This window comes from Pestalotiopsis fici (assembly GCF_000516985.1).
Source record: "Pestalotiopsis fici W106-1 unplaced genomic scaffold PFICI_Scf_16, whole genome shotgun sequence".
Taxonomy (NCBI): domain Eukaryota; kingdom Fungi; phylum Ascomycota; class Sordariomycetes; order Amphisphaeriales; family Sporocadaceae; genus Pestalotiopsis; species Pestalotiopsis fici.
Genome location: NW_006917106.1, coordinates 353,424 through 375,376, shown reverse-complemented (window position 1 = coordinate 375,376; position 21,953 = coordinate 353,424). Strand labels below are relative to the sequence as shown.

At 47.9% G+C, this 21,953-nt stretch overlaps 10 protein-coding genes across 10 annotated transcripts; 6 read left to right on the top strand and 4 right to left on the bottom strand.

The window, feature by feature from the left end:
• Positions 1 to 83: 83 nt before the first annotated feature.
• On the top strand, positions 84 to 1,679 carry PFICI_15287 (uncharacterized protein; the record flags this gene model as incomplete). Its single annotated transcript, XM_007843868.1, has 2 exons — positions 84 to 599; positions 654 to 1,679. 2 exons carry the CDS (start codon positions 84 to 86, stop codon positions 1,677 to 1,679), a joined length of 1,542 nt encoding a protein of 513 aa, XP_007842059.1.
• Positions 1,680 to 2,285: 606 nt separating this feature from the next.
• Positions 2,286 to 2,966, top strand: PFICI_15286 (uncharacterized protein; the record flags this gene model as incomplete). Its single annotated transcript, XM_007843867.1, has 3 exons — positions 2,286 to 2,695; positions 2,757 to 2,866; positions 2,929 to 2,966. The coding sequence occupies 3 exons, from the start codon at positions 2,286 to 2,288 to the stop codon at positions 2,964 to 2,966; spliced, it is 558 nt and encodes a 185-aa protein (XP_007842058.1).
• Positions 2,967 to 4,797: 1,831 nt separating this feature from the next.
• On the top strand, positions 4,798 to 6,335 carry PFICI_15285 (uncharacterized protein; the record flags this gene model as incomplete). The annotated part of the gene is made up of 7 exons (XM_007843866.1): positions 4,798 to 4,917; positions 4,984 to 5,043; positions 5,108 to 5,316; positions 5,472 to 5,500; positions 5,557 to 5,639; positions 5,693 to 5,977; positions 6,033 to 6,335. 7 exons carry the CDS (start codon positions 4,798 to 4,800, stop codon positions 6,333 to 6,335), a joined length of 1,089 nt encoding a protein of 362 aa, XP_007842057.1.
• Positions 6,336 to 6,509: 174 nt separating this feature from the next.
• Positions 6,510 to 7,139, bottom strand: PFICI_15284 (uncharacterized protein; the record flags this gene model as incomplete). Its single annotated transcript, XM_007843865.1, has 3 exons — positions 6,510 to 6,577; positions 6,632 to 6,978; positions 7,030 to 7,139. 3 exons carry the CDS (start codon positions 7,137 to 7,139, stop codon positions 6,510 to 6,512), a joined length of 525 nt encoding a protein of 174 aa, XP_007842056.1.
• Positions 7,140 to 8,605: 1,466 nt separating this feature from the next.
• PFICI_15283 (uncharacterized protein) lies at positions 8,606 to 9,625 on the bottom strand (the record flags this gene model as incomplete). The annotated part of the gene is made up of 1 exon (XM_007843864.1): positions 8,606 to 9,625. One exon carries the CDS (start codon positions 9,623 to 9,625, stop codon positions 8,606 to 8,608), a length of 1,020 nt encoding a protein of 339 aa, XP_007842055.1.
• A 496-nt stretch (positions 9,626 to 10,121) lies between these two features.
• On the bottom strand, positions 10,122 to 11,078 carry PFICI_15282 (uncharacterized protein; the record flags this gene model as incomplete). Its single annotated transcript, XM_007843863.1, has 2 exons — positions 10,122 to 10,753; positions 10,811 to 11,078. The coding sequence occupies 2 exons, from the start codon at positions 11,076 to 11,078 to the stop codon at positions 10,122 to 10,124; spliced, it is 900 nt and encodes a 299-aa protein (XP_007842054.1).
• Positions 11,079 to 11,754: 676 nt separating this feature from the next.
• Positions 11,755 to 13,925, top strand: PFICI_15281 (uncharacterized protein; the record flags this gene model as incomplete). The annotated part of the gene is made up of 2 exons (XM_007843862.1): positions 11,755 to 13,732; positions 13,792 to 13,925. The coding sequence occupies 2 exons, from the start codon at positions 11,755 to 11,757 to the stop codon at positions 13,923 to 13,925; spliced, it is 2,112 nt and encodes a 703-aa protein (XP_007842053.1).
• A 385-nt stretch (positions 13,926 to 14,310) lies between these two features.
• On the bottom strand, positions 14,311 to 14,771 carry PFICI_15280 (uncharacterized protein; the record flags this gene model as incomplete). Its single annotated transcript, XM_007843861.1, has 3 exons — positions 14,311 to 14,472; positions 14,590 to 14,658; positions 14,724 to 14,771. 3 exons carry the CDS (start codon positions 14,769 to 14,771, stop codon positions 14,311 to 14,313), a joined length of 279 nt encoding a protein of 92 aa, XP_007842052.1.
• A 3,836-nt stretch (positions 14,772 to 18,607) lies between these two features.
• PFICI_15279 (uncharacterized protein) lies at positions 18,608 to 18,832 on the top strand (the record flags this gene model as incomplete). The annotated part of the gene is made up of 1 exon (XM_007843860.1): positions 18,608 to 18,832. The coding sequence occupies one exon, from the start codon at positions 18,608 to 18,610 to the stop codon at positions 18,830 to 18,832; it is 225 nt and encodes a 74-aa protein (XP_007842051.1).
• Positions 18,833 to 19,404: 572 nt separating this feature from the next.
• PFICI_15278 (uncharacterized protein) lies at positions 19,405 to 20,099 on the top strand (the record flags this gene model as incomplete). The annotated part of the gene is made up of 2 exons (XM_007843859.1): positions 19,405 to 19,578; positions 19,635 to 20,099. The coding sequence occupies 2 exons, from the start codon at positions 19,405 to 19,407 to the stop codon at positions 20,097 to 20,099; spliced, it is 639 nt and encodes a 212-aa protein (XP_007842050.1).
• Positions 20,100 to 21,953: the final 1,854 nt, after the last annotated feature.

Here is a 21,953-nt window from a genome sequence, read left to right as displayed (position 1 = left end):
TCCTTATATTTCATGGACATGGTCGCAAGATTCCATTTTCATGCATGGACCATTCATCGCATTATACAAGGACATAAACTACAATGTCACAACAATTCATTGGTGCTGTCAATAAGATGACATCTTTATTCAAATTGATTCAACCTGCTTACCATCCTTTGCCTCAAGATTTGTCGCGGGGAGATCCTTGTGCGTATGATCAAGCGCTCTCAGAGAAGCATGTCGAGTCAACACCAAGATGGTATTGGAGTCTGCTGCCCTGGTTTGTAGCTGCACCTCTCGGCAAAACCACACGAAAGCTCCCTAAAGCAACGTCAACGTCGTACCTGAATGGGTTTCGTGGCATTGCCTGTTTGATTGTTTATACAGAGCACGTCAACATACATTACTTTCGAGAGTTCGCAAGTAATCCATACGGCGCCGAGCCTGCTAGTAGTAACCATGGCTTCAGTCAGTTGCCAATCATTCGCATCATATATGCTGGCAAAGGCATGGTGGGGATTTTTTTTGTGCTTTCAGGGTTCGTGCTCACGTACTCGCCATTGAAAAAGATCACTGCCATGTCAAAGAGGCGATGGGAGGACCGCATGACAACAGAGGTAGGATGATGCTCCCACAATGCAAAGATTCAATGGACTGATATATATCATTAGCTTGACGCGCTGCCACTTACCAACGTCCCCGCATCACCGACACTCGCTGCTGACGAGCTCATCACTGGCCTCTGTTCCTCCATCTTGCGTCGTGGCATACGTTTGTTCGCACCCATGCTTGTGGTGGCATGCATGTCCTGTCTCGCCACGTGGTATTACCCATCCTTTTCTCCTGGGAATTGGAGAGCAAACGACCCGACATTCTGGGAGCACATATGGCGCTTTGTTGGTATAACATTACCAGTCTTCAACCCATTCCAGTGGGGCACATATCATCCAACGTCTTTCAACCAATGCTGGACTCTTCCGGTAGAATATCGCGGCTCCATGGTTGTGTTTCTCATGTGCATGGCTACGGCGCGACTGTCAACGCAAGCTCGCAAAATTATAGTGTTAGGCTCGGCATTCTGGGCTCTCTATCTACAACGCGGAGATGTGTTCACTTTCTTGGCTGGCATGTTTCTCGCCGAGCTGCGACTATGCCCCCTTTCTGATGACTTGCCCTTTCGTCTCAAGGTCCCATGGCACATCACGTACACACTTTCGATCTGCGTCCTACTTTTGTCAATTTTGGTCATGGGCTGGCCAGAGAGTGGACCCAAGAATGTTGAGCCTTTCCAGACATTGTCGCAATTCACACCGAGTGCTTGGAGGACCGACGCGGAGTCCGTTGCCTTCTTCTGGAGCTATGCTACTGCACCAGTGTTACTGGCTGCTGTCGAGAATCTCCCTCCTGCTCAATGGCTACTCTCGACGGCGCCCATTTTGTACTTGGGTGAGATAAGTTTTGCTTTCTACCTGCTGCACTGGATGGGTTTCCTGTGGCCTGGATGGGCAATGATGATCCGCATGGTTAATGTTCTTCATTGGCCAATGGATCGATCCTTTTACATCATGTATTTTACAATCCTCGCTCTTTTGCTTGTTTCTGCCGATTACTTTTGGCGCCTTGTTGACGAGAAATGTGTCAAGTTGGGGAAAGCATTTGCAAACTGGCTTGGAATTCATCCCAAGGCTGGAAACTGACATGGTAATGCATTGCAAGGATGATTATAGATTTCAATAACTTCATATCATGCTTCAAACTGAATCAAGTCTGGAAATACTGCAAATTGAAATAAAAAGAATCCATATTTGTCCTTCTCGATGATTTGTCCAATCTAACATGGCAGGATTCATACATCCTCATCTACGCATAAGCTCAGACGCATCTTAGCACCAAGAGCATCAAAGAGGCGATGGACATTCTGAAAATTCAGATGGAATTCTAAAATCAAAGTCCAAATAATATCCCGGCTGGTCTCGGTCTCTCATGGACCGAAGCGTAGCTGACCCGTTCGCCACCATCATTTCCACAAAGGAAGGTTTACCATCTAACTTTTACGGCAGACCACAGCTGTTCAAAGCTAGCATCGCTTTGGATTGAATACATGCTATGAAATTCACCAAGATTTTGCGGCTTATCCGCCCGTCTTGGCGGCTGCAAAGCTAAATCGCAGCAACTCATTTGCCCCTGAAAGCTTACGTAGAACAGCTGTGAAGTATAACTAGTCTTGCATGGACTGAGACCTTTCAATGTGACCTGGAACAGCAGCTCACCTCACACACTCCTTTAACTTGTCATTTTTTGCCATGGCACAATTGAGTCTCGGAGCTGTAAGGTTGATCCTCCTGCTCCTGCCATTCCTTTTGATACATTCGAGTCATGGTGCAGTTCTCAACAAGCCTGCGATTGTCGAGCGTCAATTTCGAGGTGGAGATTTTCAAAGAGGAGGCGGCAACCAAGGAGGCAACCAAAGGGGTGGCAACCAGGGAGGTGGCAATTCGAGAGGAGGCAACAACCAAATTTGGCTGACATATGATCAATGGAATGCTCTGAACATCCAGAACAGTTATCGACGAGGAAGAAACTTGAGACCATTGGTATGGGATCGCATTCTGCAGCAGGATGCTCAAAACTGGGCGAATCATCTGGCGTACATTGACCAGATGGTACATTCCACTCGTCGGGGCAGTGAGGGTGAGAACCTAGCCTGGATCAGGTATGCACATCCATTTTCCCAGAGGAAAGGCAAGCTAATATCTGCTCGTGTCTTGTCTTAGTGGCGGCAGCAATCCCTTGAGTGCCTCGGCGAATATGTGGATGGCAGAGTCGGAAAACTATTGGGGTCAGATTATTCCAAATGGAGACTTTGAGTCGTATGGCCATTATAGTAAGACACGATTTCCAGTATTTTGTTTATAGTGCTCTGACTAACACTGGTGCTTAGCTCAGAGTATGTGGTGGAGTACCAGCAGAATTGGCATGGCTAGTGCTAGATCACGCAGTGGTCGTATCTACACAGTCGGTAGGTATTGGAGCGCTGGAAATATAGTTGGTCAAAGGCCCTATTAAACACTGCGGCCTGGATTCTGCATACACCTTTCTGAACTTGAGTGGAGGAACTCATGTGGTTGGTTGGTGACCTTGTCATGATAAATAGCTGTGAAGAAGCGCGGTAGAGTTCATGGATATTTACTGTCAAGTATGGGAGGATTGGTTTGTTTTAATACTGCTTATTATCACTGTATCTTTGCGCCGTTTTTATCAAACAGATAATGCAGCCCATCACACAATCGAACTGCTGATTCTTGAGTCACTAATATTGCATGGACCGTGATTCTCTTGGACGATTATAATAATCAATGCTTCCCCATTTCAGAGAATCAGCATGGTTGCTGTGCCGTAGGCTAAGCCTTATTCCCCGCGAAGATAGAAATAAGCTGGAGAAGTCTCTTTTAGCCTGTCTGTCAAGCCAAATGGGAGTTGCTGGATTTCAGGCCAGTATGCCAAAAGTGGCTCACCTTCAAGGTTCATGATGATCAAGTATATGACTGATGAGTTTGCACGCTCTCAAGTTTCAACTCCTGTAGGTGAAAATCTCAGACATGGAAACATATGACTGCAATTTTTAGGCATGGGAGGCCATATTGGGGACTTGTTGAATTTATTGGTACACTACGATCCCAGTCTTTGTTGAAGGGGGGCTATTCAGAGTATTGTGCAAACGAGACAATACAAAAAAGACAATATTCGAGAATCTAATGTTCTCCTGGTCAGGCTCCAATATTTGTGCATATAATCGCCTAACTCCGCTGCATCAAAACGCCGATGCTCTCATATGCCGTTTGCTCAAGTGAGCGACAAATTACCGAATGCCGAAGATTCATGCCATGACACGGTGACAGTTTCATAGGAAACGTCCCACTGTGGTGAACAAAGCTCGTCGAGTGCATCCGTTGAATGGCAAGGGCGCTGGTCACTAATACAAATCCCTGAGAGGCATTATATAAGCGATGATCCAGCGGTCCTGGTTATTGGAAAACATGAATCGTCAATATAATTGCCCTGCTAGACTGCAGTACATCCAAGACAAACTACTGTGTAGCACAGCATTTACTCTTTGCCAGCCGCGATTTCCCATAGGGTAAAAAAAAAAAGAACAATATCGCGACTGCGGCATTTAAGCAAATGTGTCTGCATTAATCATATTCAAAAAATTTGACAGGTGCGGGCAGCGTTCCGCACTCGGGTATGGCCGTTGAAGAAAACTTTTAATGGGGGCATTCGTTGAAAATCCACAGCTCTAGGTTATTAGCCCGAGCCGGATCCGACGGAGCCTCATATTTAGCACGTTCGAGAACAGACACCGAAGCACTCGCGGCAGTGAGCTCGGGTTCGATTCTAGCGGACGGACACCAATGTGGAACAATAATCGGGTCTGCTCCACGTGGAAGAAACCTCCCGATCAATTCTTGTGTCCAGTCCTGTTTTGCTGGCGTATGCTTCCAACCAAGCTGGGAGCTTCTCCCAGTTTGCACAATGACGAAACGCACCAGACGGCGATTCGGATACACATGAACTAAACATCTGCTTTGTAATGGTGTCTGATTTCAAGGCTTGCAAAATGGAGAAGGCAACAGTAATGGGTCCTGTTGATCAGGGGCAACGGCGTCAAGTTCATCATTGTCAAATGTGATATAAGTGTAAGGGCCGTACCGCAAAAAACGTCTTCAATTGTCAACCATTCTTCATTCAAGACTGCTTTCATTGATATTCCTTGTACTTTTATTCCAAGTGCACTATTTAGACACATTATTCAAGATGAGCTCATCCACTGATTACAAGTTCGAGGGATGGCAGGCGCTGGACGCCTCGTCTGCTGAGGGAAACATGCGCTGGTCAGAGTTCCAGCCCAAGGCTTGGGAAGAGACGGATATTGATGTATGATAACATGAGTGCCATAACTTGATAATGCGGCGCGCAGTGCCAACTGACAGATGCAAACAGATCAAAGTCACACATTCCGGCATTTGCGGTTCCGACATTCACACATTGAGATCCGGATGGGTATGTACTTGGCCAAAATAAAAACGCTTGCGCCAACTTGAGGTTCATGAACTAATTGCGATAGGGTGCAACGGCTTACCCCGTCGTCGTTGGCCACGAGATCGTTGGAACTGCTGTCCGAGTTGGATCAAAGGCCACTGGTGGCATCAAGGTTGGCGACCGTGTCGGTGTTGGTGCCCAGTCCGATTCGTGCTTGAGCCGTTTTGGCCATTGCGATGATTGCGCTGCTGGAGAGGAAAACTACTGTGACAAGATGGTTTTCACTTACAACGCGTGAGTCTCCCTCGATTGACTTTTTGTCTGTTCATTGCTCTGGTCAGTGGACCAGTATTTAAGGACGTTCTGGCGACCGTGGGTTCAAGCTATAAAGCATGAAAGGATGACATGTTCTGCTCATTTCATGGTCGGATTCACTAACTGTTTCCAAGTAAACACTTCAATGGCGACGCTGCTCAAGGTGAGTCAACTTTATTGAAAGCTTCTTCATATCAGCAAATACTCACACGATTTTAGGTGGATATGCAACCTATCACCGATCCCCGTCGCATTTCGTGGTCAAGATTCCTGATGGTGTCGACTCCAGCCAGGCTGCACCCGTAAGTCACACTGATGTCTTTCTTGCCGCCACATATACTGATTTGAGTCTTAGATGATGTGCGGTGGAGTTACCATGTTTGCCCCTCTCAAGGCCTACGAGACTGGACCTGGCAAGACAATCGGAATCGTTGGAGTTGGTGGCCTCGGTCATTATGGAGTTCTTTTGGCCAAGGCTATGGGTGCCAAAGTCGTTGGAATTTCTCGCAAGGAGTCCAAGCGTGCTGAGGTTCTCGGCCTGGGCGCTGATGACTACATCGCTACTGATGACGAAAAGGACTGGGTTCAAAAGCACTACCGCAGCTTGGACCTGATCGTTTCGACGGTGGCATCTTCAAAGGTCAGTTCACTTGTTGTTTACCATGTGCGCTTCATGTTAAACTCATGCATCATAGGTTCCCATCAACGACTACTTTTCACTTATCAAGAAGAACGGCACCTTGGTTCAGGTTGGTATGCCCGAGGATGGAGCATTCCCGATTGCTGGTCCTTCCATCGTCTTTGGTCGCAAGAAGTTCACTGGCTCTCTTATCGGATCGCCAAATGACCTTCGGGAAATGCTGGAACTTGTCGCCAAGAAGAACCTCAAGGGTCTGGTTCAAGAGCGCTCCATGAAGGACGCTAACCAGGCCATCGTTGATCTGGAAGCTGGCAAGGCTAGGTATAGATACGTTCTCGTCAACGAGGATGCTGCGTAAAGGATTACAGTAGACGATCATACGTGTCAAGTCCAATGCTAGATCTTCTTGGTTCAATTTACTACTCCACCCCAAAATCACAAATCTTGTGTGTTTATATACATGGCTCTCCATCAAAGGTATAGAACTACCACTGTCTTTTTGCATCGTAAAACAGCCATGTAGGCAACCATCTCAATACTTGTTGACCAGCTTGTATACCAGGTTCACGGGCACATAATCTTGGGTCACAATAGCGTTTCCTATGTCATGACACGTTAACGTAGCCTATGCGATTCACAAAGACAGTCACTTACCGTCATACCGCTTAATTTGCCACCCATTGCCGACAGGGAACGCAACCCAATTTCCAGGAATTTCATGGCTCACGAGGTTGTTTCTGAGAATGAAACCGTCATAGAATGCCGCGGCCCCGCTCTGTCCGATATTTGTCACATCAACGAGCGAATATAGGCCATCACTTCCTTTCAAGCCAAGTACGTGGTCAACAATCCCCACGGGATAAGTATGTAGCGAGCTTCTCCCAGGCTTGGTTTGGTTTGGAATAGGATAGAAAGTGGCAGCGGGCTGGTTCCCGGGGTACACTCCAAGCACAGAGTTCACAATCTCTACGGTTTGTCCGTTGAGTGCGGTGCTCGAGGTACTTCTCAAAGCTGTTAGTACGGCCAGCGGTGATTCAAACATGACCACTTACGTTGAAACGGTCAAACTGTACACTGCAGTCTGTCGTTCATCAAGCAGTGGAAGAGCGGAAGAGGCAGTGGCCAGAAGACCGAAGGACAAAAGTTGCAAGAAATACTTCATGATGACGGGTGAGTTGGAGGTATTTACAAAGTCCAAACCAAATTTTTACTTAGGCTGTTGCTGTATGTGAAATCATCTGCGGAGGTGTGATGGTATTTATATCCGTTCAAAAATGGCTCTCCTATTGTCTCATGTATTCGAATGTCGGTATGCACATGGTTGGGCTTACACTGACAAACATGATACAATTGCCATATTGCCAATTTGAACATCTGTAAGCAGCCTCTCTGATTTCAGCTTCTTGGCATATACCAAGAATACCCCCTTCAGAGTTTCTACTGGTTGAAGATTACGACTTGACAACTTGTCAAGTCTCCTTGTCTCATCCTTTACGCAGCTTTTCCGTATTGGCACATGGTTTGAATGAGACATTCACGAGCCACTTTTCTTAACCCGGTGGCCGCTCCAATGGATGGCAGCGTCTTTGTATATGATCGCGACTTGGCAAATTTTCTTCTTTGAGATGCCAATTCAGATTGAGTGCACAGAGTCATGTACAGCGACTAAGCGAACCCGGTAATCCAAGGATACAGATGTGTGTGTTGCATCCGAAAGGTATATCGTGTCCCTATATTTAGCGTTTGCAAGAGCTTTGGCGCTGCAGCTGGAGTCACTATAGTGTGTGCGGCAACACTGAGATCCGGTAGAATCCATATTGGGCATGACAGGCTAAAATGAACGGCGACGATGCCGGCAAGAATCAAGGTTGCAAGCCTTGTCTTACCATGGCTTGCTCGGAAGAGGATGCATTCGACCATCCATATACTTGGGTGAGCAGTAATACCCTCCGCTGGAAGGCCAAGGGGATGACATGCAGATAGTTACCTGTTATAGGTTCGACATGAAAAACTTGCCCACTAATCCCGCGCGATCGTTTGCTTGCACCTACCAACGTTTTTGTATAGAACACTTCCTGGACCGTCACTCATGGTGCTGCTTATCCGATATTGTGTACATTATATGAATGAGACTTTTCTACGTAACCGAGATCTCGTCCCAACACACGGCACGCAATGGCCTACACACATTAAGGTGTGCTAGCTTGCACGACCGTACCCAGGCCAGCCAAACTGCCAGCCAGGTATTGCGGCAGGGCACCCCACTATTCCCTCCCGCTGTCTCATAGCGAGACCGCCCTGTGCTTTTACGAACCGCAGATCTCTGAACCTTGACTCTATTAAGCCATGCCTCAAGTGGCATCAATAATTAACAGCCATAGGAATAGTACTACACTCCTCAGCAACGATTTTCAAATCGCAGAGGCCAATATTACAATCAAGACCTCGCCGCAAAATGATAACTGCTTTTTCTCGGCTACATGTGGGCTTGCAAAAACAAACTGGCTGAGAACCACAGTATTTCTTGGCAGTAGACGCCTAGATGCGAGGCAGTCAACTTTCGGATACATTATTTCTGACATTGACCGCTTGAACACTCTTGCAGAAAGACCAATATAGGAATCATGTTTATTGCACTGGTTCATGTATACGCTGCTGGCCGGCGCTTGATTCCTGTACAAACTTCTCAATGGTTTCCATGAGCAAATTTGGAAGTATTCTGGATGCCTCGTCGTCATCATGCAATAAATATGAGCTTGCTTCCAGGAACTGAGCTCTAAAGTGTTTCCACAGCTCTTGATCCTCCTTGTTCTCTCGCCCGGGACATGGATAAAATGGATCATTACGCAGAAAAGCTTGTGCTGCCCGGTGTACTCCTTCCTTATTCATCGACATGCTTTTGCAGCAATCAAAGTCCAGAATCCACAAGTTGTGGCCGCCGAGATGCGCCGAATGGAACTGTGACAAAGCAAAATCTGGTGCTGGTGCGAGAACAAACTCGACGTCGTTGGCATCGATCTTTCCTTTCCAATACATGAATGCCAAAGCTCTGGCAATGGCAGTCGAGTAGCCAAAGGCGTCCAGTCCGAGATCCGACATTTGATCGATATGGAGTGGATAATTCCGCAGACTGAAGACGCGCAATTTGGATCGGCATTGTCCGAACTTGCGACGACCTAGATATGGGCGAACTAGGCAATCGAGGTTGTTGGTATCAGCTTTGATGTTTTCAATGAGATGAGTAGGACAGAATTTGTCGGTCAGTGCATGACGAGCCTGCTCAGGGAATGGCGGGATCCTCTGTGTGATAAGAATGTTGCAAGCAGTATACCCTTGTGGAAACCGATTCAGGAGAGTGGTAGTCGTCCAGCCAGCATACGTATCTGGAACGAACTCATGACATTCTGGAATTTGGAAAGCGGCCTGAATATGCTGTGGGCACTCATTGTAGGCTGTGATGAGTATCTTGTGAATTTGAAAGTCGTTAAATAGTGACCGCCCGGGGCCGCCGTCTTCGCGTTTGATTGCGACAGAGGAATCAACATTGTGGTGTTCAGGATCACCCCAAACCGATCCGCAAAAGCCAGCGCCGATGCGTCGATAGGCTGTGGATGAGGAGCTTTCTCGGTGGAATACTTTGTGTGCCATGGTTGAAGACTGGTTGCACTAGTATTGTTGTGGACGATTCGGATACTTGTTTGATGGTAAGTTGGTTATCCCCTTAAAGTAGCTGAGTAGATATTTCTGTGTTGTGTTATGTTGCAGTCAAGGAGGAGAAATATTGTGGCCAAAGTAGTAGTAGTTGGTCTGGCTCATGCAGGTGAACAGGCAGGCACAGATGTTCTTGGTTCACGAGTCCCTTTGTATGCGCAAAGTCTAAAGCAGTGACTCACCCGAGTAAGTTTATTCAGACGGAGAAAGCGATGCTCTGAGGTAGTTGGGACACGATACCCCAAGCTTCCTTTCGCATGGTGTCGATCCAGGTTCCAGGTGGTGGAAGCTGCAAAGGTCAGCAGGCTCCATTACTTCAATATACGCGCGATGCCCATGGATTTTACTGGCGAACGAGTCGAATGGATTGCCAAAGTTGTCTGAAAGATGATGTATATTACGATAGAAACCTTGGGGGTATTCGCGCGCATTCTTAACCACCGACAGAGCCCTCTTCCTCATGCCTCTGTTTCAGCTTCTTTTCCGTCTTCATGAACTCCCGAATACCAACGGGAACGTTCTTGTACAAGCCGTCGTCCCACAAGTCTTTGGCAATTTTGGGTTGTGGTGTCGGCCAATTCGTGTCACTACCTCCTCCATCATCATCCATGCTCACTGCTTCATTGACGCTTGAACCGGGCTGCACATGACCCGAGCCAGAAGTCGCCGAAGCTGGCTCTTTCGATCCATCCATTTCCTTGACAGCACTCGCACTACTCAGCGCATCGACGGGACCTTGAGCGCGCTGGGCTTGCAGACATCGTTCTGCTTCTTTACTAGCAGACACCCAGTCCTCCATTTCGTCACGGTATCGGTCCCAGACGCAATTGACGCATCCGCTCATGCAACAATTGTCTGGTTCCTCAGGTTTAGGGGGTACCCGAACTCCTGCGATCATGGTGCTCTTGTCCTTGATTGCCTGTAGTCTCTCTGCTCGCTCGATTGGGCCAGCGAGTCGAGAGCCGAAAATGATGCGTGCTTTCTCCTGCGCTGTCGCAGGTTCAGTGGAAGGTGAAGGAGCCGGCGCCGGGGATGTATCTACTGGCTGGTGTTGCCGTTGGTCTTCTACATGAGGTGACGCATATTAGCCACGAGGTCTGATTCTAGAAGGAGGGTTCTTACGTGCCGCGGCGTTCTTTTTGGCTGTGCTACGAGGAGACTTGGGCGAAGAGGTGGGCGGCTCCTCTGGCTTGGTCTCAGGAATGGGTTGAGGCGTTACAATGATGGCCTCATAGTAAGGGCCGATAGGTAGAGCTTGTTCGCTACCGCTGTTGGGGCCCTTGTTGGCTGGTGGCGGTGTCTTGTTAAAGGACGAGATGGAACGCTTAGAGAAGGTCGAGGAGAGCTGAAGAGCTCCCCTGAACAAGGGGCGAGAGGCGAGAGGCGACATGACAGGCAGAATGAACGAAGGGTGCGGGCAAACGTGTTGAGAGGATAATGTCGCAAAGTCGGAATCGCACGAACCAAGGCACGAAGGTATGTAGTGATTGCTAACGATGGTGTTTTCAACCAATGGCGCTAATAAACTTCCGCTTGGCAATCCATTAGAGAGAAAACGTCATAGCGCACACTTGTCTAGGTGGACCCTTTGACTGAAGCCGACATGGAGCTTGTGTGGTACCTGGGTGCATTACATACATAGGCACCACACCACATGGTATGTAGCCTGTAGCTATGGCAAAGAGACGCGTTGGCCAACCACGCGATTCAACCAGGACGCGATTGGACATGCGAAGATACATTCGTTACACTCACAAAAGATTGTATCATTGCGATTAAAAAGTATTCAATTTGACAAGTGTTTCAAGACAAGACGTGGGTAGTCTATAACTCTTACCCTTTTCCAATCGGTATATTGATGACCGGTTAGGTCATAATTCATTGAATTGCAACAGCCCACCAGGTTGAGAAATCGTGCAAGATCAACATTCAACCCCACCATACCAACACTTCGCGAGTCTACATACGTCTTGAGAACGACATCCGAGCATCGATATTTCCGAGAGGCTTATGAGGATTCATATGCCAATCATGTCAAGTTAGATACAGTCAACTCTGCCACTGATATGGAAACCTCCGCCCCCAAGCGACGCAAAACTTCGAGTCTTCCACCAGGCGGGTCAGATAGTCCTGCCGCTCCATCATCCGGCGCCCAATCTGTGAGACGGTCGACGAGGAGACAGACCTCTTTATCCATCTCCCCGGACGGAGAGGGCCGGGCGCGTACTCTGCGCACTGGCCCAGCGCCTCGAGAATCCCCAAGCGATGGGAGCGATGGTAGCGATGGCGGAGACGACCAGGCCGTGACCGCCCAATTGGAGGGCGCATCAGAGAATAGACCGGCATCTGATCCAGCTGGTTCCAACATGGCACTTGGTCCGTCAGTCAGAGAGCCACAGAGCCCGATCCGTCAAAGTCTCGGTGGAATGCGAGGCAGACCGCGACGCTCGATGCATCGACCATCACCGCGACCGCTCCCGCCGCCTTCAGTGCAAGAGGAGGAGTTACTAGACCCTTTCAAAGGGCGGGCCCTACGCAGATCTCCACCGCGTGGTGTACTGCCTGTGCAAGAGCCCGATGAGCCAGAGCTTCCGCCTACACCAACGGAGAAGGGCTTATCGAATCCGGATGCAGTCAATACGTCACCCATGGGAATCCATAACACGCCGTCTAAGCGACCCAGGAGGAGTAGGGCTCTGGCTGACAAGCTTCGTAGTGGCAGTTCACCCTTGAAGCAACCGCCGGTGCGACCGACTGACTTCGAGTCTTTTGGAAAGGAGGCTCTGGCAAAAAACTCCGCCAAGGTACTTCGGCCGGCATCAAAGAGCTTGGCACAGCATGAAGCGGCATTGTCGCAAGCGCTTCAACCAGCAGCACGTATAGAAACATCGGATCAGGGCAAAGAAAGAAATGCGCAAGAACAGTCACAATCAACCCCAAGCAAGCCGCACACAGCTCGACGTATCAAAGATCCGGATCCTTTGGCGGAGAAGACGGCGACTCGAGACTTGCTGCAAGCGGAAGTCAGTCAGCTGCTGGCTGACCTAGAGGTCGCACGCAGAGAAAACGATAATCTCAATTCCCCACAACACCGTGGCTCTGCTGGGCGGACATCAACAACAATTCAAGATCCGGATGCTTTATTCGACATTCTTCTTCGGCATGCTCCACCGCTCGAGCAAGAGCCCCAAGTGCAAGCATCAGAGGCTTGGCTAAAGGCAGCGCTTGATCCCATGTCCTTCCTACCTTTTGGGAGCCAATTGGCAGCTCTACCGAGTCCTTTTCAACCATTAGATCAAGTAGACCAACTGCCGCCCACGTCACATGAACCACTGCAGATGAGTCTAGCTGAGGAAAGACCCTACCTTGAACTGTTTACACCACTTAGCTTTGCGTCGGCGACTACAATCATCCCTCGCGAACCAAGTGACGATGCTCCTGATGTGATACAACAGCATCATATATCTATAACATCCATGCCAAAAGGACTCTTCTCAGCACAGATAGATATGCTTGTTGACACAAAGACCCTGTCAATATTGGAGCTTGTTGTGCCCAAGCTGGAGCCTGCAGCTGTTGGCGAACTTGGCCCCTTTATCGAGAGGGTTCTAGGCACTGATACGAATTCATTGGGTTCTTCCAGGCGAAATATCGCTGTCATGACATGGGCAATGGCCGAGTGGACGAGGTTAGCCAGTAAGCGGGCTAGATTGTGGTCGTGTATCGCAAAAGAGTTGGGTCATACACAAGGTATCCTGAAATGTGCCCGTGATCTACGGCGGGCGAAGCGGAGGAAGCGTCTCCACAAGACAGTAGTTGATGTTACGCGAGCAAACTCTGACGAGGAAGTGGAAATTGATGGAAACAAGTTTGAGATGACAAGAAAACAATTGGTTTCTGAACTTGGACGGACTGGCCTCGATTTGGTTCTTGGCTCGCAGGGAAAGGATAAGGTGGAATTGCGGATTAACTGGCAGATTACATTTGACTGGACCGGAGAGGGACGAAATACCATCAAACTCCTGGTCCATACACCGGGCAAATGTAGGTCACAGCCCTTGATCCATGTACGCTCGCTACTGACTGACACTGTTTCTGAAAAGGGCACAGCAAAGATACTGCAGGGCGATTGGCGAAAATTCCGGTCATATTTGACAAGCTTGTCCAAGACGGTGATGACCCGATGGGAGCCCTGAAAACGGTCGTTGCACTGCTGGCTAGGGATGAGAAGGAATAAACGCACAGAACAAGCATGAACAGAATTGGCCCATTCACACCACAAGGAAGTCCGGAAAGCATGCAGGCGTCAGATGGGATCGTGCTAGACAAGATCATCTAATGATGATACAGGTACTCTTATTGACATTATGGTGGCCGGCCCAACTACCCTTGACCCCTGACGAATTGTGTCTTCAACATGTTGAATCTGTTGCCTTTCAGGCTGCCAATGCAGTCACTTGGGCGAGAAGTGACCTCTGGAGAGGGTTCTCTTGTCGTTGCAAAGGTGTGGAAACGTGACCTGATCCTTCCAACGCTGTTGCGCCGCCTGCATCGTGTAACAGTATCGCTCCTTGTTGCTAGCTGAGCTCGCTGGACGTGGATCTTGTCGCAAAATGTCCCGTCTAGTCCACATCGACTCCCAAAGCACGCAGGTCCTTCTTCGCCATTTCGATCTCGCCCATGAGTTCCTTGTGTGCCTCGGGTACGTCGTTGAAGGTCATGACATTCCAACCAAGGCGGAAGAGAAGAAAGGCACCGAAAGAGACGAGTGCCCAGAATGGAAGCTATGAATCAACGGTCAGCAAACATGTACTTGGACTCGAAGGCTTTCGCGGTGAACGGTACGAAACAGTGGGCGTTGGTAGCGGCGGTGGCAGCAATGGAGGGCAAATGTGACATACCACAGGAACAATTTCGGTCTGAATCAGTTCGGGCAGCGGCACGAGCTGAAGGAAGAGGGCGAGGTAGAACTGAGTCCACATTAGCTATCAATGACACTGGGATGCATGGGTCGTTTGATGGGAGGAGAGCGCACAGAAGATGCCAGGAGTGCGATTGAGATGGTCTGCTGGGCGCGGGTCATGGTTGCGTTTGGCTGGCTGAATTGTGTATTGGTTGGTTCGACTGGTGACTAATTGATAGGTGATTAAGGGCGCAAGTAATTACAGAGGCGACAGGAGCAGTGGCCGGGCGCGTTGAGTCCTGATAACAGAGGGAAATAGCTGTCAAATGAGTGGCGTGAAGGTAAGAAAGGGGTGTTGTTGTCCTCAGACTTCTTTCAGTTGGTGTCACATTCAGTCGTCGTGCTTGGTGATGGAGCTACGTAGTAGTAGGTCAGATAGGTACAGGAGAAGTGCGATGGTGCCCCTGTCTTTCAGGACACTTTTCGCGTGCCTTCAGCGCGTCAATAGTTATTCGGTCCCAAGACCGTTGGCCAAAGCTCCAGCACTTCTAATTGCCCCGCTGAGCATCTTCAAATGAACACAATGGCCAATAGATGGCCATCTGGTGTCAGCCCTGGGCAGCTGGAGAACTACAATTCATATTGAGACACCAACACTTCCACCAGAACATCAAATTGCTGCATCTATTCCACGAGACAGTTTTGTATGTCGAGCACCTCATACACACAGTACGTGTACTTTATGTTACTGTCTGTACGTAAGCTGGTGTGATTTCCCTTTCTTTTATTAAACCGTCGGCGGGGTTCTATTGAATAGTGTCGGAGGGAGTGTATATTAGTCTTGCGAGCGACATTGCGCGTGCCGCCGCATTTCGTATAAATGTCTTGAATACTTGAGAGAGTCAAGGGAGAGGGGAAAGACCCATGCCGTGACAGTTTGTCCAAGTTCGTCATCTCGGTGCCATTTTGTTGCCTTTCCCTCCGTGGTAACCTCACTTACTGCACAAGGAAACAAGAAGTTTTCGAGGGCAACAATTCAATGCATCAGATTATTTCTTGAATATACTTGGTGTCGGAGCGGATAGGAGTATTCCTTCTTTACTTGATGGAAATATAGCAGTCCAAGCCTGTGTAATCCTTGATCACAACATTGGTTCCGGTAAGATTGCACTACCCTGCAGTTTTGCATATGGCCAAGGAGATCATGGCACGATACAAGCAGCACCGAGTTCAATGAGATGATAAGACATGTGGCCAAGCTTACAACTGGCTCTACATTGGGCTTCATTTCAGGATATTCGAAACAATCGACTCTTCCTAGTCATGCGTATATCTATCGGCCGAGTTGCTGACGAGAATCAATAGACGTTTCTATCTCTCAACTCCGTCCGCGGGCCATAAGTTCCGGAGAGTTTCCGTTTCTGCGTGCAAGGAAATAAAATCATGGTAGGAAGAGCACGGTTCGCCAAGGCCCTGCTCGTCTCCATTAACCCCACTCCTTGCCCAGGTGCTCATTGCTCGCCAAGACATTGACAGCTGCATTCGGATGAAGATCTATGGAGTATCATGACTTGAAGCCTACCGACTTCAGGCCAGACTGCGGAGAATTATGGACAATGTGTCTGCCAGTACTCGTGGCCAAGTACGTAATTAGGTAAAGGAGAAATCTAAATGTGTGCCTTGGAGATGATAATTCCATAATTGCTACCAGACGAGTCAAGTAAATACTAAGGTTAGGTAGTCATAATTGTTCGTGACTCCAAGAATCTAAGAAACCTGTGCGCAGTTTTGGCCGCCAGTACATAAGAAGAAAAAAGAGCGTTTCCACTATAGCTAGCAAACCGAAATTCGTCAGCGGTAATAAGCTGCTTTGGGGAAAGAGGTGGGGGAAAAACGAATAGCGGATTCCGCCGCACATACTGATACTAATAAGCGTGGTACGCAGCAGTAATGGTCCACTATATAAGAGCATCGAGATTCGCCGAGCAGCGATGCTACTAGGAGTCTTTTCGGGGCTAGAAGATGGATGCGCATATTGGTCATTAAGGTAGGATCGTGGGCCAGACGATACAGGTAAGGCAGTAGGTCTTTCATTCGGCTATTGGTTCTGTTGTGATATTGATATCGGCAAATCTCTCCCTGCACATACCCGAAGTCAGGAAATGTCTGGCAAGCCTAGTTTCTGTAAAAATTCTTCGTTGCATCCGCCAATGTACAAGGCTAGCTCCGTAACATATGAGCCTGCCACCTACAGAGACGTACCAATCAGAAGTGGGACGCGTGCGTACCATAGTATACATTAAGGTATGTATGCGCAACGGAATGTCGATCCGGGGAGCAAGCTATGCCTCTTCTCTAGACTCGCCAGAGGTCATAGCACTTTTTGTGGAGTTGGCGATGCGGATCATGGTGGTGAGAGTTCCACTTGCCTACCTGTCTCAGTAATAAGTATGCAATGTTACGGAGAACACAAATGTCAAAGATCTCGTGAGCGACCTCAGCTTTCCTCTTCTTTGCACTAGAAAGACCAGAAGCGGATCTGGAGGAACAAGTAAGTTGGCTCGGTTGGTAGCTCAATAGAGTCATCAGTGGTGGAACATGACATGCTTTGTACACATGGAATGATGGGGAAAATGCAAGGGGATGTTGCCCCTGGCCCATTTCTTGCATGCATATGTTACTGTCAGTTTTGATTCAACGGGGGGAGCTTGAGAAGAGATCCTAGTCAACCTGAACCTCATGGCTCACGCAGCAAGATGATATGTATAAAGCCGTATGAATCAAGTTGTACCTGCTCCACCTCCATGCCCACGGACGTGTTGCGTCTGGAGATCATCATACAGCAGGATGCAACGGGGGGCAGTCATGATATACATCGCCACGTGCTGTAACTGCGAAGCGGGAGGCCGCGAAAACAATTCTTGGAGATTTGGTGAGAACACAGCCAGCAGATGGCACCGGTTCGATCTGACGGTTAATCCGGCATGATCGGAACCATTATTGACATGGTAAAGGACAAGTGGGGTATGAGGATAGGGGTCTCTACACTACATTATGGCTTCGAAATCTGATTTTTCCAAGTAGAAGAAAAAGCCATATGCCAGATGCATCAGGGCCTTCGGAAAACAAATAGAAATGGAGTCGCTAGCGATAGCTCCAACGATAAGGCGCGCCCAGTTCGCCGCCACCAGAGGTCGTTTGCCACGCCCCGAGAAGAAGCGAGGATGATTGTGGACTAGAGCGTTAAAGGCGTCGGATTATAGACTCAGCCTCTCGGGGATGTTAGTCAATCTTGCCTGTCCATGGAATTATTTCCGATTAGAGTCGTTTATTCTTTTTTTTTTGGGCAAAGAAGACTAAATGCTGGACGATCAAAAAGCATACATCCTGTGCCGATGTACAGTCATTTGTATAAGCTGACAAGGTTGCCAACGTTAAAACATGGCAGGCCGGCACTTGAGATGCAGGTCCCTGACGCTTCGTTTAATTAGTAGTTGGCCTTGTGTCACCTTGACGGTGTATTCTCCATCTGGGTCAAAACGCATGTTTGTGCATAAATCGAACTCCGCTTTGCGGAACATTGTCTCCACGCTATACTCGTGTGGGCCAAAATATCCGTACTTCAACACCATGACCAGCAGGCTGAGAGTAGTCTAATCCACCCGATACTACGCTGCGTGGTAGTGAACCCACGTGGATCAAGTTTCATGCAAACCAGAGTGAAGCATGCGTTGCTGTCAGGTACCCTTGAGATTTGTGGAGTGGAGGCAACTATATTCCAGTCCACTTCGGATATCAGGAAGAAGCACCGGTGAATGTGTGCTCAAGGCTAAGCGAAGTCATATACCTCTCTCTGGCTCCATTTACACGACTCGGGGTCTTTCTCTCTCCCCTAATCATCACATACTTTTTTATACGAACATATACTCATCTCTCCTCTTGTCAGTCAAGTTACATCCACAAAGTACCGTTGGTATCGCCTCAAGAATTCTTCAAACGACACGCATGTACTAGACATGGCAAGCAAAACCGATTATCAGGTCGCCTCACTGGCGGCTGGGTTTACGCTGGGTTTTGGATTTCTGACAGTCTGGGAGGCCTTGAAACAGACGAAGAGGAATAAAAATCCTTTACGAAGCACTTACATCTACATGCTCTGGGGCGAGATCGCAGCCAATTTGGCCATTGCGATAATTGCATGGCTGTTTCTCGATGGCATCCTCTCAGCTACGTACGTTTGAGCCCTCCAGTATTCTTTATTCATTGAACTAACATGTAGCATTAGGGTGCCTGTCTTATTTTTCATTGTAAGCTTATGAGAACACGGCTGACCATTGGGACTCGCTGACTTTTATGGACTTAGCTGCTCTTATGGGTGTTCGAAGTGCAACTTTTGATGCAGATCATTATCAACCGAATAGCAATCATTCACGAGGACAAGAAACTAATTACTTGGTTGAAATGGGGAACTTTTCTCCTTATCTTGGTCATTGAGATTCTGGGTATGACTTGTTAACTTCTGTTGGCTTCACCAGAAAGGCCCCCTTAATGGTTAGAAACAGTGGCTAACATTAGAGACAGTCTTCGCGATTTGGATTCCTGCTCACATGGACCCGCCACCCAGTGACATGCAAGTATAATTCTGTTTTCACTGGATCGCTCTTGGCTAACTAGAGTAACCTAGTTTCACCCATATCAACGAATACTGGGACAGAATTTCAAAGGTCTTGATTCTGATTGTGGACGCTGGCTTGAACTGTAAGCTTCTCGAGACAGCATTTCTTTTTCTATTCTCTATTGAGAAGCCAACCCAATGGAGCACACCACGATTCGAGGTCATATTCATATGGATGGTGCGGCTAATCAAGCAACAGGGTATTTTCTGCGAATTGTAAAGAAGCGTCTCCTCGATCAATATGGTCTTGTAAAGTACAAGCCGCTTGTCAGCTTCAATGCCAAGCTCATGGTGGTTTCCATCCTAATGGATGTAAGTGATCCTTGTCTCAAGGGTTTTGACAGACCAATAGTGCTAATTATGTATAGGCAATGCTTATTGGCCTCATGTCTCTTCCCAATCAAGTTGTTTTCATCCAATTCCACCCCGTGGCGTACATGGTCAAGCTCAACATTGAAATGTCCATGGCAACACTCATCACCCGCCTCGCTCGGAGCGGAGCCAACGACGTCTATCTCAATACTTTATCCGAGTCCGACCGCCGACGCCAGTACGGAACCGACGAAAACACCCACAATAGTAGGAATCGTGATATTGGACTAAAATCATTTACCAAATCAAAGATTCGACATGACCCTGAAGATGTCGATCATGACCTTGCTCATGGTGCTGGAATTCAACGAACATTTGACGTTAATGTTACTGTTCAACAGTCCAGTCCTAGCGATCATGACCACAAGGGGCACGTCATGTTTGATAGAATGGAGGATGAGATTTCTCTCAAACGTAACGGGAAAGAGATAGATGGACGAAGCTCTTCGGCCAGCACTTAGTTCATGGCGTATCACCCCCTAACTCTCACTATCTTTGGAACATCTTTTCTTTGTCTTGGTGGAAAGCAGTGTGGTTTTATGCACAAGGGGAAACCCAGCAAGATGATTACAAATTTTGACATTACTACGTAGCAAGATACCCTTCTAAGTTCTTATATTTGAGCTCAACACATTAATCCGATTGATTTTGCTTTCGTCGCACGGCAGGGTCCATCTGTGAAGGCCTGTAATGATATATCTAAAGTATACAAATCGTCAGGCTTTCGTATAAAGACAAATTCCAGGAGAGAAATGAAAAACACAACGAAAAAAATCAAAGACTAGTGTCACAATACTAGCAGTGCTTTCCATTCATGAAAAATCGCAGAATAAATTATCGACTCAGAATCTGGGCTACTTTCCTACTTGTTTTACTATTTTCAAGTGCTAAATTAGAACTATCTCACCATAATAATCTGTCCAACGTCGGACCACTTCACTCTCGATTGATGATATCTCAATGAAGAACCCAGAAGTATCCCAATAAAAATATGAAAGGTGTGACGAGTGTTTGGACCACGGACATTGGGTTCAGAGCATTGGTTCCGGCAGTAACTGGTGATGAGGTACTGCTGGACGTGGGGTGATAGCTTATGGATGGAGATGATGTGCTATGGAGAGTGGAACAAGTAGTAGTTGAGCTTGATGATCTGCTAGTTGATTGGGTTCGGGGTGAGGTGGAGAAGGTCGAGCTGACTGCCCAAACGCTAGGAGACAACGTAGAAGACTGCTGACATGGTGCGGTACTGTGACTAGTTGGGTCGACTGCGGCTGTGAATGTGGTGTCAGGGACAGACGACACAGCCGCTGAAGAAGAAGAGGCCAGACATGATCGGTCAACCCTCGGATCACATGAATATGTTGAACGAGAAGTGGTACTGAGTATGTAGCCAGACGTTTCCGTGCTGTAGGCACAGGTGTGGTGTGTATATGTCACGTAGGTTGTAATGACCTGCTCTGTACTGTAACAGGCCATTGTCGAATTAGGACGGGAAAGCACAGTCGTGGACGAATAAGCAGCAGATGAAGAGTCCACGTGACATGATCTCGTAATTGAGAGCACCGAAGTATGTCCTAGAACTGTTCGTGTTGCCGTAGTTGGGAGCGTGCTAGTGATTATGTTATCGGGAGAGAGGTAGCCGGTGACAAATGAAGTAGACCATTCTGCTGGCGGGATGATTGGTTCTGACGGCGGGTTTACTACGACGGTCGTGGTAGCCATGGAGGTTTGAGTCAGGCGGAGTGTTTCTTCTGATGCGAGCGCGCATGTCAATAGAGCAACTAGGCAGATAATGTAAGATGTCATGATGAACGAGTGACTGTGGTATTAATATAATGTAGGACAAAAAGGTGGATGCTAGGAGGAATTTGACAAGTGAGATGATCTGAACCTGAGAGACTGTTTCTTTTATTTATAAACGACGTTTTCGAATAGAGTACCATACCCTAAAACTCAATCAAGCCCCTCGGGCTCTCGAATAATCTAACGAGAGCGCTTTCGGACTTGTGCAACATCAATTGATTACCTTTGTTTCTGTACATCATGACCACCAAGCATATATCATTAGCGGTACCTTGGAGATGCGTACAAATGTCCCATGGGTTACACTTTGATCCTCTCATCGGCGGATTAATGGGCCAAAACATGATTGTTGCATTGTTTTCTTATGTGCTTTGTGTACTGCGATCATGTATAATTCCATCCCTATCCCAATCCCACAGTCCCGACCTCAATTTTCTAGCCATTGCTGCAGTCACAAGGGAATAAGGACTGGCAACAACAAGAATAATCACTGTTTAATAATCTTGAAATGA